Source organism: Manis pentadactyla, chromosome 3 (assembly GCF_030020395.1).
Source record: "Manis pentadactyla isolate mManPen7 chromosome 3, mManPen7.hap1, whole genome shotgun sequence".
In the NCBI taxonomy this organism is placed as follows: Eukaryota; Metazoa; Chordata; class Mammalia; order Pholidota; family Manidae; genus Manis; species Manis pentadactyla.
This window is the reverse complement of record NC_080021.1, coordinates 162,177,256-162,196,132: the sequence shown is the minus strand read 5'-3', so window position 1 is coordinate 162,196,132 and position 18,877 is coordinate 162,177,256. Positions and strand designations below refer to the sequence as shown.

At 39.6% G+C, this 18,877-nt stretch overlaps 1 protein-coding gene across 26 annotated transcripts in view; it reads left to right on the top strand.

Moving 5' to 3' along the window:
* The window catches only part of PTPRD (protein tyrosine phosphatase receptor type D), a 1,529,902-nt gene that overhangs the window by 1,459,654 nt on the left and 51,371 nt on the right, over positions 1 to 18,877 (top strand). For all 26 annotated transcript variants that reach the window (XM_057498672.1, XM_057498671.1, XM_057498666.1 and 23 more), the window contains 3 exons: positions 4,910 to 5,085; positions 17,167 to 17,286; positions 17,803 to 17,957. In XM_057498672.1, the coding sequence (XP_057354655.1) occupies positions 4,910 to 5,085; positions 17,167 to 17,286; positions 17,803 to 17,957 (451 nt within the window). The remainder of the gene's footprint in view (positions 1 to 4,909; positions 5,086 to 17,166; positions 17,287 to 17,802; positions 17,958 to 18,877) is intronic.

Here is an 18,877-nt window from a genome sequence, read left to right as displayed (position 1 = left end):
AGAGCAAATACCAGCCGCCCTAAACAGGGTTCCAGGTTTCCTGGCCAATTTCTCTAAATTCTCAGCAAGTGCTTAGTCTTGTCCCAGGACGTTAAAAGAACATGTAACTTTCCCTACAGTGTGGAGTGATACAAAAGTACTCAGATACTCTTTATGTTTATTTAACTTCACATTGATAAAATAATGTACTGTTTTGAGTCCTCCTTTTTTCACTTAACATCAGAGCATAAGGCCTTATTACAAAACTTTCCTAACTTAAAACGCCACTAAGAAAAGAAGTATTTTTGGATTAAATTATCTGCTGACCCAAAAAATGGAATGCAAAGCAAGTTGGATTTTTTTTTTTAGTAGAACCACATGACCTGATTAGTCCTCCTCCTCATATTAACAGAAAAAACATATTTTAACCCAATCATGACAAAACAGCTCAGAGAGTATATTCTTTGACATTTCAGCATGCTTTCAACATTTGAAAGCATTTCTCAGTATGAATGAATTATTCATCATGAATATTCTTTCAAACAGAGTAACTTCACCTTTCCAAGGATTTCTCTCCTCTGTTAATATTAAAACACACCTGGGAACAATGCCGTGAAGCCCTGTCCTCTTAATCCCATGCTTATGTAAAGAATTTCCTAGAATGTTGAACTCATGATAACTTTCCAAAATTTTGCAGACTTAAAGGAATACTTTGAGAAGTGGAACCCCAAGTCCTTGCCCGCACTTATTTTCCCACTAAAAGCTATAACCAGCAATTCCCAGCAAATAAAAGGAGAGCCTAAAATCGGCCTACTTCTGTTCCAATAGCTGTTTGCTGAGGCCTGCTCTGTGTGAAGACCACACAAGCACAGCTCTTCCAGTCCGTCACCTCCTCTCAGTCTCTGTTAGGCTTGAGTTTTACAGCTCCAAGTTTAGTTTACCCAAAGCTGCAAGACCCAGTATAAAGTGTGGAGGTAGTATTTTGAAGCACCAAAAAAAAAAGAGCAGTCCATTGACAGATGAAATATACTGTGACATGGGAAAGGGGCATGTAAAATATGTCACATCTAGCCTCAGTTTTCTCACTTACAATATTAGAATGATAATTATTACTAAGGTTGAAACTGTTTACATGACTACAATTAATTGGACTACAATTAATTAACAATGCATGGGAAATCGTATAACTCGCCTTTATAAATGTAGGAAAGCCATGTATTCATAGGAAAGATAAAGTTTTTTATATAAGCTGTTCCCTTGAACGATGACGTTACGATCAACCGACTCCAGAGACAGTTCCTAGAGAAAGTCCAGTATTAAGGTTTTTGCCCTATGACAAGCTAAAGACAGATATCTCTGGTGATTTTGTTGTTTTAACCCCCAGCCCAAACGAAAAGGAAACAAACTGGCCCCATTATTATCATCAAATTGGACAACAGTCTCCTTGACACCAAGAAATAGACACGGCTGATTTGTTATAATTCTGTACTCTTTCAATACTGCATTTTAAGTTAGATTTCTATCCATCACAGACCCAGAGGAATTCAGTTAGCTCTCACACACTTCTCTTAGATTAGTAGTGCGCTCTGATTAGTGTTGCATTAGCAAATGCAAATCATTTTCTGGATAAGGCAGATAATTGAAAATTAAATAAACAAATGTGCATTACTTGGAGAAGGTCACCCATAAAAAAGTGAGAGAATTTTTTTGATCTAGCCTCCTGGCAGAAATCACAATCAGGAGCTACTAAAGAAGCATTTCATGACACCAAAACACTTGGAAAAGCAGCATGTTGTATTTTTTCTTCATGGGGTTGGTCAACCAATATTTCTAAATATGTCACATTGAAAACTGAGGTCTCATCTACTTGAAACACACTGCTCCTTAATGAACTTTAGCTTCCAAGCTGGGGTTAATACTTTGAGAAGGGCAAGCCACCATCCTTTCTAAAATCTTTTCTCATTCATCTTTCTACAGACTTTGTTATGTTAGGTTGTATGAATACAGGACACATTAGATCTTAGAGTTTCTAGAGAACAAAGCCATCTCTCGCATCTCCACATTGTAAAGGACATGTAAGAAAGAACTTACCTGAAATGTCTTTTTGGTAGAGTGGGAAAAGGAATTTGCTAGAAGGAGGCTTTCATTCCAAGTAGTATCTTTTGTAAACAAGTGTCAGCATAGAAGAGGAGCCTTGGCATTATTTCCAGGATGTAAACATTAGCCTAATAATGAGCTCTACCAGGCACTGAATTTTTGTTTTCAATTCTCTTCAAAATATCAAGTCCCATATTCATAAAGCATTTGGTGATACAGTATTTATAACAGGTGCCTACTAGTTTAGGGACAGAATTTTTGTTTTTTAACCCCTGGAAAGTACAACCACTATTCAGTAGCAATCCATTGCCCCTAAAAAAAATAATAATTTTTTTTTTTTCAAACTTGAGCAGTATGTCAAAAAACAATTCATAATAACTGCTTGAAATTTACACAATAATATTGAATGGGTCTGATTCCCGTCAGGTCAGTGTGAGTCTCATGTCCTCCTCCTGTCCTCGGATGCATTGCTCAAACACACCTTATCCTTGATGAGGGGGAAGTGACACAGTGCCCAACTGATACATTTTTTTGAGTCACTAATCCAGATTTCTCCATTTTGGATTTTCCTGAAGAAAAATTTTCTGTGTATTAGCAGCCGAGTGAGGCCGTTAACCAGAATCTTTTTCATCAAGTCTTCAGTGTTGGTAACTGCTGAATTAGAATTTTGAGAATGGGCTTTTCTTGTGTTGTAACATAGATTCATTGCTGGCTCTGTACCAAATCCTGTGGCCGTGTAGATATGCATGCTTCCCAGTGGCTGTAACCTGAGGACTTTATTTAAACTGTCCTTTGAATCTACAGTAATTTGGTGTCAGGGAGGAACAGGATCTTTATCAACAAAGAGCTGCCAGAACCCCAACTGCTTCCTGAGTAGCTGTAATAGATGAATAATGTTACAACCTACTGTGCATTTCAGTTTTTGCTCAAAAGGCTTGTCACCACGCTGGTGGTGTTCCATATCCATGTGTTCATCTAGGAGCCCAGTGGTTTCCGTCTGACTTTCATTACTTTTCTTGAGAAGATCAGTTTTATGACTGGAATCAGAAAAGCCATCAAAGTAATTGCATGTGGCAATCAGTGAAATATAACAATTTTAGCTTGGGAACATATGTTCCATTACAAAGAAAATATTTTTTCTTATGAATACAGGACTTGTATTTTCCTAGGGCAAGAAGGGGCCATGCACAGGTTCCAGTGCTATACCTCCCTTGTCATGCTGAGTTCCCTGTTAAGTGCTTGTTCCCCTCCAGGGATAGGCAACTCATTACCTCCCAAGGAAATCTATTCCTTTTTTTTTGAGTCAGACAATTTTAAAATGCTTTATTATATTGGAGATGAAATCCATCTCTCTCTAGTTAAATCCTTCAGAATTGAAAAGCTTGAGTCTCAACAAAGTAAACCTAAACCTGTCTTCAAATACTCACAAGCAGCTCTTATCCCAACCCTGACCTTTTCTGTTGCCAGACTATACAATGTATTCCTTTCTCATGTCAGACAGTTTTGATTTCCTTACTCACTCTGGCCACTCTCTTTGGAAGAAGCTCAGACTTGCCTGTATCCCTCTTAAAGGAATCATCCTGCAGAAAAATTAGACTTTCAATCAGAGCATCTGTATTAAATTGTAGTTCTGCAACTTATTAAATGTTGAATCTGAGCAAGTTTCTTTTGACCACTGTAGATAGCAAAGGTGAATAAAAGATGTGTGTAGAAGTCAAAGCAGGCAACAAACAAGGGAATAAATAAATGTATAAGTACAGTGTGAAAGTAGTATAAAGGTTTGTCAAGGGAGTTCTGAGGTCCCAGGGTATCAATGGCAGGCCTCCCAGGATGGAAGCTGAGCGTTCTGTGCAGTGGGAAGGAGACAGAGTGTTCCAGCATGTGGGATAGCACCAAGGGAGGAGAGCAGTGTTTTCAAACAACTGAAGCAGGTCAGTGTCTAGCATTTAGAAGAGGTGAGTGAAACGAGATGTGTCTGGTGAAGTACAAAGCTTTGTAGCTATTGTTGAGAGTTTAGATTTTATTTCAAATACAAGTGCAAACCAATGTTGGGTTCTAAGAGTAGTTCCAGCGTCTGGAATATATTGTTAAAATTTATTCTCATGCTAGATAGGGACCTGACTGCAAAGGACGAAAGTAGATGTGGGACAATCAATTAGGAGGCAACTGTCGTAATCCAAGGAGAGGTTCACATGGTGCAACAAGCCTGTGAAGTCTGAGTGAGAAGCAGTCTTCTGTGGAGGTGAAGATGCAGACACAGCAGACAAACTGCCTATAATTAAACCAGATGCCGTGAACTTAAGTAAGGTTGTCAGTCTCTGGGCACCTCAGTTTTCTCCTTTGCTGAAGGAAGATCCTGACAGGACTTACTTCATAGAGCTGATGTGAGGATACCTCCCTGCTAGCTAAATCTGCAGAAACGTCCTCACGACTACGACATGCTCCAGCCTATACTGCATCTTCAGGCATAGGCATTATTTTATTTTCTGGCTGGGAATGAGGAGGAACATGACTGAGGAATGTGACTAATTGTTTATCCTCCTTTGAAAACTCTCTTTTGCTGATGCAATAGAAACACAAACAGTATGTGAGAGAAAAGGCATTGTAGGGCAATCATTTGTGTTTTATTTTTCTTTGGTAGGCCACCGTGTCCTAGTATAATGCTCCAGTTCTCCAACACTGCATTCCTTAACATGATGGGTCTGATAAGACCTGTTTTTAATCTTGCCTAAAAGCCAAATTTTAATATACTATAACTCCTCTGGACTGATCAATGTAACATTGCTACTAGGATGTTTCTTCTCATGATATATTAACGCTTCTTGTTTTACAGGCATCCCAGGAAGTGACTATGTGAATGCCAACTACATAGATGGCTATAGGAAACAAAATGCCTATATTGCCACACAAGGGGCTCTCCCCGAAACATTTGGGGACTTTTGGAGGATGATATGGGAGCAGAGGAGTGCCACTGTCGTTATGATGACAAAACTAGAAGAACGGTCCAGGGTAAGAAGAAATATCTTCCTTTTCCCTCTTAAAATTTGTCCTGTGTTGCATATTTTACCTGTTCAAAATCTAACCTTTCCTTATGCTTTGACTCTAGAACATATGCTAATTGTGAATGGGCATCAGAAACTCTGATTAAACCACTCTTTTGAGTCTTCCAGAAAGGAAATTTTCTCATTATAATGTGTATGATTGCTTCATTCAAAAAAGTAATATTCAAAAAAGTGACAACTTCATTAAAGAAAAGAAGTTTTAGCTTGACCCTTTTTCTAAAACTCACATTGAACAAGAACACACAGACATTTTTGAGAATCCCACAGTATGTCCTTCCCACTATGTTCAGTTTTTTCTTCCTCACGATCTACAGTGTGAGATCTAAAGTTCTGTGAAAGAGGCTTTTATTTGAATTATTCAAATTAGCATAAATTAAGTCAGGGCAGCCAGAAAAATGATGTGGGTTAATACACGGCTGAGAAAACACATAAATGTGTAGAGGGCGTTTTACTAGTTTAGCCTTCTCCAAATGAATAGATTTAAATAATGGAGTCATTGCTTATTAAGGTCCAAGAAAGCAATTTTATTCATCATGTGGGTCCAATATTATGGTGCATGGCGCATTAGTTAAGTGCTGTTGATTTGCAAAACTAAAACATTAATGGCTAGGCAGTTGCCATATTCCCTAGTGAATATGCAAATATTGTAGCCATCTGATGAAAACCAGTCTTTAACCTTGAGAAATAATGGACTCTTTGAAAAATCACTGAGGACAGCACACACTGTCCCTGCAGAGTGGGACGTGTGGGGAAGAGTCTGAAACCAGCAGTGCAAGGCTTCTTTCTTTGAGGTCACAGTCGTCTCAAAAAGGATGTTTAGAAGGAAGCCAAAGCCCAGCTCCCCATTGGTTGTGTGGCAGCTGAGGTTTCTTAAATGGTCTTCTAAGCTCCATATACAGCAGTTTCTCTCAGCCCAGGTGTGATGTGAGGGAAGAATTTAAGGCTGCCTGTGCAGTTTATAAGGGAAAGGTCCAGACTTAGGAAAATATAAAAAGTCCCAGCTGTTTCCATAAAGGTGGAAATCAATGGATATGGTACACAACTGTTTTAGCAAACCTAAAAAGCAATCCGATCTTTTCCAAACATGCGAATTCTATAGAATTATTATCTGAAATGACTTCAGGTAAAAACTTCTATGACTATGAAGACACATATCTCTGTCATTCTTTACATGTGAGCTCAATTCAAAAGTTATTAATGGATCTATTACTGCTTAGTACTCGGGATAAACCCTGTGTCAAACCCTTTCTTTAAAAACAACCCCCCACCCAAATGATCCGTAGATATAACTGTTAATAATGTCTAACACATATTAAGTGCATTGATGTATCACAACTTTGTGAGATAACACTATGATCTCCCATTTGCACATAAGTAAACTAAGGCCAGAACATTTGAGAAGGTCACCCAAGGTCAGAGTTAGGAATGACAGTCTGGCTCCAACACACGGGTGTTTAACCATGAGGCTACACTGCCTGTTAACACTTCGGTAATGCTGAGACAGCTGCACTATTATATTACAGCAGGCATGTACATCCAAACTACCCGGTCTGCTCTGCCTGGAGATACAGGCTGGTAACAAGCAGTCATTTGCAAAAGCTGTTTTCTGTAAAACACACATTTTATCTTGACACTGCAGGCCTTCATTAAACCAACCGTGCCCAGAAACTTGTTTTGAAATAACCAAATGCAATTCTTCCCCTTTTCTCCCTAATTGCTTCTAATAATAAAGTTAGTTCTAACTGGCCCCACTGCAGCATCTGATGATAATGAGCAGTTCTTGGCAAAAGGCATTGTGACTTAAATACCTGCAGTTTATCTTTATGTTGCAGGCTACCTTTTTCCCCCCTACCTCAGACAGAGGGGCTTATTTTGAAGTTACTAAGTGAACCTTTGTTTGCTTCCTTCATTAATTACATTTTGCTCTCGCAAGTTAGCTTTCTCCTTTGTTAGATGGCCTAAGGAGGCCAGTTAAAATGCTGTGGTGATTCGGCCTGCACCCAAACTTGTAATGACCTGTATGAGCCACTACTGAGTCTCAGTATCATCTTTCTGACCACACAAATGAGCCCTGACCCCGAGGCCCAAGAGCCCTTTGTCCCCCAAGCTAGAACACTCAAGAATAAATGACCAAATGCCAAGCAGAGACATAACAAACCATTGGCCCCTCAAATCATCTCACATGTTCTTCCATCTCTCTCCTTTTCATCCACCTCACCTTTTCCCTACCTAGTTGCTCTTTCACCTAAAGTTCCAGGGAGAAAGGGGAAGGCATTCCTGGATTCTCAAACAAGAATTTGGGTTGAGTTTCAATCTAGAAACAGTGTTACAAATAGTGACTAGTTGTTACTGCTTATATCACTCCACACCTTAGGAACTATGTGGGTTATGTGGGTTGGTCTGGGGACTCCAGGAATCCTCACTTTCCAGCAGCCAGCTTTGGAGCAAACATTTGAACTAGCCTGGCTTTACCTGGGAACTGCCTGTAGTCTCCCTCATAAAAGGAGGTAGCCAGGCAGTTGAACAAATCACCTCTCTAAGGGCTGAAGCCTGAAATTTCATCATTTTGATTAAGGGTCAGGTTCCTGAAATAATATTTATCCCCTTGGTGTATGAAAAAAAACATGTATAAATGCATAAACACTTTTGTGTATTGCAGAATACTTGCACACAGGAATACCTGTTGACTGGAGATGTGGGGTGGGGAAGAGAAGAGGAGGAAAGGGAGGAGAAGATAGCATCTTATAGAAGACTGCCAGGGGATACCCCAGCGGAGAGAAGGGAGGCTGCATGATGTAGTTTAGGGAGGGGAGCCTTGCAGTTAAAGGTCTGGGTTTAGATGCCCACTCTAGGGCTTATTGGTGATGTGAAAACAAACAAGTTGCTCAAAGTCCTAGTTCTATTTTTTTGAATTACATAAGATTACTATAGATGTTGAGTGAAATAAGGAATGTGACAGGGTGGCTCAATGAGTCTCAACTGTTACTGTTTGGTTGAGAGAGAGGAGTTGAAGGCTTTACCATCACTACTTCAGCTTCCTCAAAAGTTGGCTTCCAAATCACATTTTGTTCCTCAATAAAATGAGCTTGCTTCTGTGTGGTTTGGCACTGAGTCCTTACACCTACAGAGTCACTGTACCGGGTGAACCCTGCCCACCACCACCCAGTGTAGCACACCTGTGTGTTATGGTCAAAAGGAGAGTATAGCTCAGAACCTTCTGCACTTGCCTTTCCCCAGGACAGAATCTCCAGAAGGGAGAAACTGAGGCAGGGAACTTGTTTATCAGGCTGTAAGTAGACAACAGTAGAACATTCTGCCTGCTGCTTTCACTGCAACCACATCTTGAAGCAATGCAATATGAAGATAGTAATAAATATTGGCGTGAGTTACATGGAATAACACCTGTCACTGAAGATCATCTATTTCTTGACACCACATTTCCTTTCAGTTCAGGGTTGCATTCTCCCGCCCCATTTTTATTTGTGTGATGATACTGGGAATCCCTCCCTCCTCCCCAGCCTTAGAACCTCTTCCTGTGTCTCCCAGCTGCCCATTTCACTGCGGCCTGGCTCGCTCACTCTCACCGTGACACGCTGGCCTGTAGCTGATTAAGCAGCAGTGCTTGTAATCTTTACCAGTTAGAACAGCTCCCTCAAGAGGCTCCTGGATTCCTTAGCGTGTATGAGAAGTTTCCCTGGCCTCTCTTTAGAGAACTAACTGTTCTTACAGCACCGTGGATGGCTAAGAAAGCCCTTACTTCAAGCAGTCTTTTGGAAACTTAAGTTCTTTGATTTTTCAAATGCTGTCACTCCCTCTCAAATGTGGCCTTGAAAAAATCCAAACTGAACCGAGAAGACTATTTGTGTAGCTTACATATTGTTTTCAACCCTGAAGAGACAATGTGTATGTTGAACAGTTTCTGTTAGTTTCATTCAGACACATAAAGGAACAAAACAAAGCATAAAGCTAACACTGGAGATTTTGAAGGTAAAGTACGATTGCGGCCTGGACACATACAGATCAGTTTAAAGCCTTGTAGAATATACTGTGTGACACGAGACACTGTCAGTGGGTTTTATTCCACAGTTTCTATCTTTTTTTGCCAAATCCTCTCAAGTTCTGCGTAGTTCCTTGATTCCATAGCAAGCCATTTTGGTGCCCTAAAATGCAGTCTCTAATTGTTTCCATGTTTCATAACATGCCCATAAGCCCATGAATTGGTCTGGGCAACCACATGGAGGGGGAAAAAAATTCGGAAAAAATGAGGTGCTGGTAGGAGAGTAAAACGTATGCAGCTGGGATTTCCACTCCAAGGGGGTTATTTGTGGGCAACTGAGACAGACGGTTCGCAGCCTCCCTTGAAGAGCTGGAGTCTCCGAGGTGACTCCTGGCACAGGAACCTCTGTTATTTTGTGGGTGGCTACCCACTTTTTTTCCCTTCATCTGTTTGCTTTCTGCTGTTTCTGTTCTGCTTTGTTTCCCATCTTGAAGTTCACAAGACAGAAGGAATGCGTCAACTTCAGGTCTGAAAAATTCTCAAGCAGCCCTGATTAGCATCTGACTGAAATGGCTGAACCGAGGTTAAAGAGTATTTGGCCTTCACTTGTCCTCACCAGCTGGCCTTCAGTCACTGACTGTTTTCGCTACTTGTTGTCTTGCAAGCTTCATGGTGGGAGTGGATTCACTTAAAGAGATATTATTGTGGTGGCATTTAGGGCTCTAGATGTTGAGGATGGGGAGTAAAATTTTGACACTCAGCAAATAAGGCATGATTTGAGCTGGCATCTAATGTGAGCCCCACTGATCACTGGTAGAAACATAGGATTAGAAGTGAGGAATTCTGTACTTGGTTTCCAAACTATCTAAACCACATTTTCTGTTCCCAGGTAGGGAATCATGCAGCCCAGTTGATAGCGCCATCACTCTAGCAGAGAAAATGTTTTATGCATCATGATTTTAGTTGATCTTGGACCACAGAATGGGAAAATCCCTGCTCCACTAAATTTTGCTGTTAGTGGTGCTAATGAATGGAGGTTAGATGCCATCAAGGCTGAGGGATGAGGCTGATGTTAAGTACACTGTTAATAGTCTGGGGAATTAGAATACAGACACTTGCCATTTGGCCAGTGGAGCACTTTTGACGTACTGGCCACTCCCTCAGCCTCCTAAGTCCTCCCCTGTCCTAGAATATCACCTTGGTAAATGTACCCCGACAGAGAATGAAGGTGAGATGGAGACGCATTCACGTTTGATTCTGTGGCTAAGAGGGCAAATCTAGGCAAAAAGAAGCAGAAAAGGAGATTCTGATCAAACATGTTCTTGTTTTCCTGTAAAACAACCCTTGAGATTCTTTTCAGATGGTGAGGTCCTTTTGGGTTAAAAGTTGGCAGAATCCCATGGAAGATTAGAAATGGGAGTGTTATTGTTTTCATTGCTGTGAGTGGCCTTGGAAGTCCCAGCCTTGGCCAGTGGCAGACTGATTCTTGGCCCCTCTGGTTTGTCAAGGTTCGGTAAGTTTAGTGAAGAGCAAATGCTTTCCAAATGCCAGGTCTTTGTCCTTTCCTAAATAGCACTGGAAGCGCCAAAGGCCTTGAACATTAATTTCTCGAGCTGCAGCCTAAAGCTCTGTCTATCTAGGGTAACAGAAGCTGTGTTTTCCTCAGGCAGCCATACGAACGGCAGCACAGACTTTGCCTCTGGAGTCTGCATGATATATGAGATTGTTTTTGAAAAGTGGTGGATACTTAATGTAAACAGGACGCTGACAACAAAAAGAGTGATGCTCATGCCGGCATCCTGAAGGATGTTTGCGTCCTTATCTAGCAAGTTCCACACTCTTGGTTTTCTTTTGTCAACAGACACAGTGTCAGATAAAAGAGAAAGAATCCCACGAATTTCTGTGTGTTAGCTTCCTGGATTTTCTCCCTTCTTTCACCACCCCACCTTCTCTGTTTAAAATGGCAGCCTACAGACTCTGGCTCCAAACATTCCTACTAAAGTGAATTAGAGGCATGACGGACTAAGGAAAGAGCTGGACTGGGTAGAAGGAGATGTGACTTTGCTCCTTGTAACTTTGTGCAAAGTCCCTCCCATTTGCCACATCATCTTCATAGCACTTCCAGGCTAGGTTCATCCATTTCTAAGATTTTGAGAAATGTGGGTTAATCTCTAATCTCAGGCAAGGTTGATGTTTAGCTGGTAAGCACCAGTATAGTTGTATAGGTCATTCAGATTGAAATGTATCAATGTTTTATACAGAAATTATCCTTTCATTGAAACTTTAAGTCACCTGATGTCACTGCGCAGTGGCAGTGATACATGAGTATTGTCACCGGACAGTACAGAGGTGGTAGCAGAGCTCTGCGGGACACCCAACCACTGCCATGAGTGTTTGGGGCTGAGGTGCAAATTCTAAGGGTCCTAGCCCTGTGGGAAGAGCTCATGTCCAAGTGCTACCTGGCCATGGCAAAGGGCTGCTTCACACATGTGATGGAGGAAGTCGTTTGAAAAAGTTTAGTGCAACTCCCTGTGTTAGCTTCTGGCAGACATGCTGCTTTAGTCTGCTTGGGCTGCTGTAAAAGAATGTCATAGACTGGTGGCTCATAAACAAGAGCAATTTATTTTTCGCAGTTTTGGAAGCTAGGAAGTGTAAGACCAAGGGGCCAGCGTTTTTAGTATCTGGTGACGCTCCTCTTCCTGAATCTCAGAAACTGTATTCTTGTATCCTCTCACGGTGGAAGGGGCAAGGGAGCTCTCGGGGGTCTTTCTTACAAAGCACAAATTTACACCCAGGAGGGCTCCATCACCTCCCAAAGGCAGTGTGAGCACCTACTACTGTCACGTACGGGATTAAGCTTCAGCATATTAATTTTAAGGGGATAGAAGCATTCAGTCTATAGCACATATCAAACAAAAGGAAATATCAATTTTTTTAATGAATAAATGGTTTAGAAAATGAATGGTTCAATGAATGGATAAGCAGTTTTATACTGTGCCATTTGGCTTACTTAGAGGAGAATTTTTTCAACCCTAATGATTTTACTTATGAAAAGCTGTTACTGTAGTCAAATGCTTTAGTAACATCTCACTTCAGATATTCCTCTGCCCTTGATGCTCTACTCAATAGTGTTCCACAAAGAGAAAATAAAAAGGGGAAATACACAAACCACACAGCTTTGCCGTTTGAAACTAGATGTGGCTACAATTAGTTGAGTGGAGAGAATGACATTATTGCTGAAAGAGAATAGAATCATTGAGACGGTCTCTGTCCTCATTTTGGAAAAAAATCAACTATTAAATGTGGTTTTTAAAACCACCAAAAGAGATATTACAATGTATAGAAATAAATAGTTTAGCATATAATTTTTCTGTCCACAAAAATACTTCCTAGTATTTATCTGAAACTTTCTTTCATTGCCTTCTCCTTTATTAAAATGTGTATCAGTAGGTGTGTAGTAACATTTCCTTATCCCCAATAACAACGTCATTGCCTTCTCTAACGGGAGCGTGCTCGCCGTCCTCGCCTTGCAGAAGAGTCCTCTGCCCGAACTTCCTAGATAGTGATTTCCAGTTACTTTCAGCAACAGTCGTGGGTGCCCATGTGTCATTTATTGTCTATGCTAAGTCGTTCTTTGGCTCAATAAGTTGGCCCTAGGCAGGCTTTTCAAAGCCCCAGGTGGTAAATGCATGTTGTGTTAGTGATATGCTGGGACCCCTGGAGGGGTTGGTGTGTTGCCCGTGGGATTCCGACACTTCACCACGCCACCGCGCTCAGTAAGCCTTCGTGAGATTGAAACGAGGCAGCTTTGTTCTCAGGAAGTTTTGGGCAATTCAAAAATAAGCCGACCTAGCCCACAGTACAGTTGAATATAAAGTCGGTTTCCACTTGTTGAGGGCCCATGATGTCCGAGGCACTTCCAGGATAGGCCGTGTGGAAGTGCACCTGGAACAGGAAGGATTCCCGGAGCGCAGTCAGCAGACCTGCTGGGTACAACTCCTAGGAGACGTGGCCAGTGACAATTGTTTCTTTTGAATTCATTTAAATAGGTTTTATCATTCCATCATCTTGCTTTCAATAGTTAGCCATGAAAGAGGGAAAATGAATGAACTTCCATAGCATACATTTAGTGACTGTCAGCCTGTTCTCTCCATAATTATGGAGAAATGAAAACTTAGCACATAAAGTTAGTGACTTTGTGATAATAAAAAGAGATATCTTCCCTAAATTCAGCCCAAAATCTGAACTCTCATTCAGCTTAGGCCTCAGGTGAGTTGCTGGGTGACGTGCCTTAGCCTCAGGCTGCACAGCTGGTTTTTTGCCCCTCTCCTCTGCCAGCCAGGACTTTAACACATTCTCTTCTTACAGCAGACCAGGGCCCAGGTAGAGTGAGGGAGTTGTTTGGAATCTCACAACTATGTATTTGAAGAACCAGAAGATAATAATAAACACACCTCCACAGTTAGCCAATAAAGACCGATGGATCGGGGACAGGACTGTGTCTCACTTCACTTCAAAACCAAGTGCTGCTAACACATCGCCTGCCGCCAAAATGTCCTAAATACGTATCTGCTGGAATGTATGACATATTCCTTTTTTTTTTTTTCACATTTAGAGTGATTGAGGTAGTTTTCAACAATAAGCATAAAAAATTGAGAATATAAATCTTACTGGTATTTAAAAATAGCTATTCCCTGTTGAATGCCTCCTGGTTTGGAGTTTCAGATGCACGAGCTTGAGTCTTACAAGAGTCCTGGCAGGCTGGAGACATTGTTTCCATTTTATAGATAAGGCCTCTGGGCTTTGGTCCTGGAAATAGAGGAGCAGCTTACTGGTCCCTCCTTTAGACTGCCCAACCTCTTGTGAATCAGTTCGGAAGGCCACTTGTAGTCACCTCCTTATCAAGTAGGAAAAGGCAACAATCAACATTCAGCAGCCTCCTGCCTTTTAGTTCTTATATACACCTTGGGGAGCCCCCTCCACTTCTCAGCTCACACGCAGCTCCATGCATGACGCCTAGCAGGTAGTAACTCTCTCTAGGAATACCTTCTGAGATTTCTCCCAGGGGGAAAAATAAAATAGGGTAGGGGGAAGGGTCTGTGGTCACAGTAAAACATTTCAGCAGAGAAAATGGAGCTAGTTCATTTGCATTAGCTAATTAGAAAGAAATAATCATTTGTATTGTTCTCTTTGTTTATCTTTCTTTTTTTACTACACTTCCCACTTGCTCTCTAATGTTGAACTCAGAAATTGCTTGTTTAGGGTATGGCTCAAAAGGAAAAACTTAAAAGAATATTTGTCAGTAAATGTAAGCCTTTAAATGTATCGCCCTCAGAAATCAGATGAAACCTGTTCAGGCTACTCAGAGAATGAGGTCAAGAAAAGAAGTAAGGAGAAACTTGCTAATGAAGTGAAGGATGTCTTACTGTAGCTGTTCCCCAGACTCAGGGGAAGCTTCTAATCCCACTGCTGAGACCCCATGTGTGTGTGTGCACATACGTTAGAATATTAATTTTTTCATCAACTCCCTTTGTGAACTATCTCCTGAGAGAAAACAGCAGTGCTTAAATACATTTGCTTTAAAAAATTGCTCCTAATTTTTGCCATTGAAGTTTAAAACGTTTTAGAGAATTTTTTTGTAAAGAGTAAGATTATTTAAAATGAGTACAAAAGCTTTTCTTTTCTTGTTTTAGCTAAAAATATTCACGTTTACTCCTTATAGTAATGTTGTTTTGTGTTTTTTTTTTCTAAAGGTGTCAGAGTCTAAGCCAATAATAGTGGCAGTTTCAAATTTATTACTAGAGGTATGAGAATAATTAGTATGAGTTTATTTTTTCCTACATATTAGGAATGGAGTGGATGTGAAGATGGGAAATCACTAAATAATGGAGTGATTTTTCCAGAGGTCACGTAAAGGCTGGCTGATGGTTCTTTCTTTCATTTCCTTTGTGTTACCTCACCAAAAGGTCTGAGGGTAACCAATTCCCAGCTTTGAAATAGAATTGCACTAAATTTGGTTCAGTGCATTACACTGACCTTTAGGTCATTATGTTGCATTGACTTGCTACTGTTGTGCCCATCACAGTGATATTTGTCCTTGTGAGGTTTGGTCTGTTAGTTTTAATTTGAAAGGGTTGCTTTCCAGCTGAAATGCCTAAAACTGACCTTGATTTCATCTCTCGATTCTTTAACCCATTACATTGCTGGCATCCTCTCAAAGGGGCCTCCAAAGTTACTTCTATCCTTTGCTGGGAGACCTCAACTTCACATCTATTTCATGGTTTAGAGCAGAACTTTTGGCTTAATTTTTGTGATTTTTTTTTTCTTTCCATCTGAATCACAGCTACTTAAGTAGTGTTGGCTCTATTTAGGTGGTTTCCTTTGCTAAGTCTGTCCAGATAAGACTTGGGTTTTAATGGGTTTTCAGAGGATAGAGGTACTCACACTGGTCATGTTCTATCCATATTTTCCTTAAAGAATTGTCTTTCCCTTGTGTTGTTTTTCTTTAAGTTAAAACATATGACAGAAATATAAAACGTGGAAGAGTATTCTGTGCATCTAGGAAACATGCAAGTTTTTGTTTTAAATCCTAATAAGATACAGAGTTCAATTTTACTATGGATCACCTTTGTTTTTTATATAATAGGTGATGTTCATGTGGTCTCACAGTTGAAATATAGCACTTGTGAATTCAGTATAACTTGTACACTGTAATACTTTTTCCTCTTTTCTTGTTTAGGAGATTATGTACAGGATAAAACCTCCCCCTATTTTAAAAGTCCAGTGTCTAGACAGAAAGAGTCTGAGTCCTTTGAGGAGCAGATGTTCCATAGTCATGAAACAGAAAATTACAATATTATTCATAGAATACTATTAATATTTATATTCAGCATAAAAACAAATAATTATCTAGTAATTCTACTCACTGGACCAAAAATTCTAGTGTCTCTGATAATAATAGTTCATTGCTTTTGTTTTAAATCCAAAGATTATAACTTTCAAATCTTTCTTTTTTAAATAGAAAGTGTGTTTCACAACATAAAATAGTCCTAGATTTCTTTACCTACAGAAATGCATATCAGTTGGTTTCAGTTAAGAATTACCTCCAATTTTTTTTCTTTTAACCTGAAATAGAAAGGTTAAATACATTCTGACCTGTGGCCAAACTAGTAAATACAGCACTGTGTTTGTCATTTTTCATTATGCTTTTTAATGCCCAAAGGGCACATTCAGTAAATTTGAGGCTTATTGCAGATCGGGAATTATTCATTGTTGCATGGTGAACCAATTGGGTTGAATATTTTTCATGTGCTTTTGTTCAACTCCACATAGAAATTGTAGATTATTCATCTAAAATGAATGAATTTTAAATTATTTAAACTTTGCACTGCTAGTGTGTGACCCTCTGAGATTGTTTTTAAGCACAGACAGCTAGCTCTTTTTTCCCTAGACATTACAGATTTAATTTGTTTTGGGTACAAATACCATTTATCTTGTATTTAAAAAATGCTATGTTGTTTATTGTATTTTGATAGATTTACAAATTATTTCTCCTTTTTTTCAAACAAGCGTGTTTGGAAATTGTAGTAACTCTAGCTGAAATAGCTTGTGCCTTTTAAGCCTTGATGGATGAACACTAACTATCTTGCCATGTCATTTAAATGCCCAAGTGTCATCTTTCTGATGCGATCCAAAACGTATATCCCAGAACAAATTTGTATTTTCTTTTCAAGTACTCTGAAGTTTCAAGTACCTCTCTCCTTATTTTATTCAGCAACACTCTGCAATTTATTTTTCTCCAGGAAAATTGAATCTGTTATTGCTTAGTATTCCTACCAGTTTGAAAAATGTGGTTTATATTGGCATCAGAGCGTCATTTACATATATTGAGATAACAAGAATGCATGCCAGAAAAAAGATCAACATAAAATGAAATGCAGAAAAGCTGTTTTCCTTCAACAGCAACTCAAAGCAAAGCTAATAGAGAAATTGATGAGCAACCGCCCTGAATGCATCACTTGTTTGTTCTAGGTGAAGTGTGACCAGTATTGGCCCAGTAGAGGCACAGAAACCCACGGGCTGGTCCAAGTGACGCTGCTCGATACCGTGGATCTGGCCACATATTGTGTTCGAACATTTGCACTTTACAAGGTTTGCCTTTTATTTTTTCCCTCCCTTTCCCCTTCCCGTTTAAGAAAGCCTCTTTTGAGAAATCAGATATCTAAAGGCTTTACTTAAATCTTGACTCCACTGGCAACAGTGGAGAATAAAATAATTCTTCCATTAACGCTCCACGATTTTTCCTCTTGTCTGGCGATTTATCAGTAAATATGGAACTTGTGCTCTGAGCAAGTTTCAGCAAATGAAGAATAAATGAGGAAGAACTAGTTCCTCCTGTAAATGCAGCAGGACTACTCTTACTCTTGATAGGCAAGCCTGAAAAATGTGGTGCTTTTCACCTGAGAGCTTTATCTTCCTAAGCAAGTATCTGTCATTTACAAATAGCTTGAGGTTTCTATCTCCAAAGAGGGTGTCTTCCCAAAGGGTATAGGGTAGGGGGGAGGAATTACCAGAGCACATTTTCGTGTTACCTCTTCCATGTGACTATTCTTCATTACAACCTGAGGCTAAAAAAAGAAAACTTCAACCAGTGTTCCTACTTCACAGAATGGTTCAAGTGAGAAGAGAGAAGTGAGACAATTTCAGTTCACCGCCTGGCCTGATCATGGTGTTCCAGAACACCCGACACCTTTTCTAGCTTTCTTGCGGAGAGTGAAAACCTGTAACCCTCCTGATGCAGGCCCTATGGTTGTGCACTGCAGGTAAGAACTGGGAAAGCATTTGTTTTCCTTGCAGTCAGGCGATTGACAGGCAAACAGAAAGCTACATTGTTCCTCACTGGATATTCTCCTTCCAACTTGTTGATACGCTGGGATAGTAAGTGCCTTCAAAAATAACACAGGTGGTCTTTTTTGGTCAATGAGGCCTACACTAACATTCATAGGAAGGATCTGACATAGATGCATAGACCCCCCCCAGAAATAGTAGGCAACTATGATCCATGCTATTTTCTTTTTGGTGCAAAAATTAATAAATAACTGAACACAAAAGAATGTGCATGGCCATAATATATGAGAAAGAAAAGAATTAAAACTGAATCTTGTAATTAGGTTCAAGTTTCATCTGTGTGGAGAAATATTCTTTAAAGCATAGATAGAAAGATAGATAGATGGATTATTTGGTAAGTTCTTGTGCACTGGGCTAATGCAACCGTTTTACTATTTATAAGAAAAAAGTTGGTGAACAAAATACTACTGTAACATACAAGTTTTCAGCAAATGTCTTACTGCTTAAAGATGCCTTTTGATATTAGCATTATCAAGTCACATACAGAAAATATACTAATTTAAAATTTTTAAATCTATTTAATAAAATATATACAAAGGCCTATAGTTTGGAAGAATTTGTTTCATATAATAGGAGATATTTCTCTGGAAATGTATAATTTATTATTTTTTACTTACATCTAACTAACATGCTCTATATCAACACTCAGATTCTGCTATATATGTGTTCATGTATTTTTTATTTTAATTTTTTTAAATTTCCTGAGTTCCTCTCAAATACATTAATAACAGATTTCTAAAGCTATCTAGTCAGATTCTATTTATTACTATATAATTGTATACTTCATATAATTCATAATAGTTCTTTGTAACCTAAATAATTCAAATACGAGAAA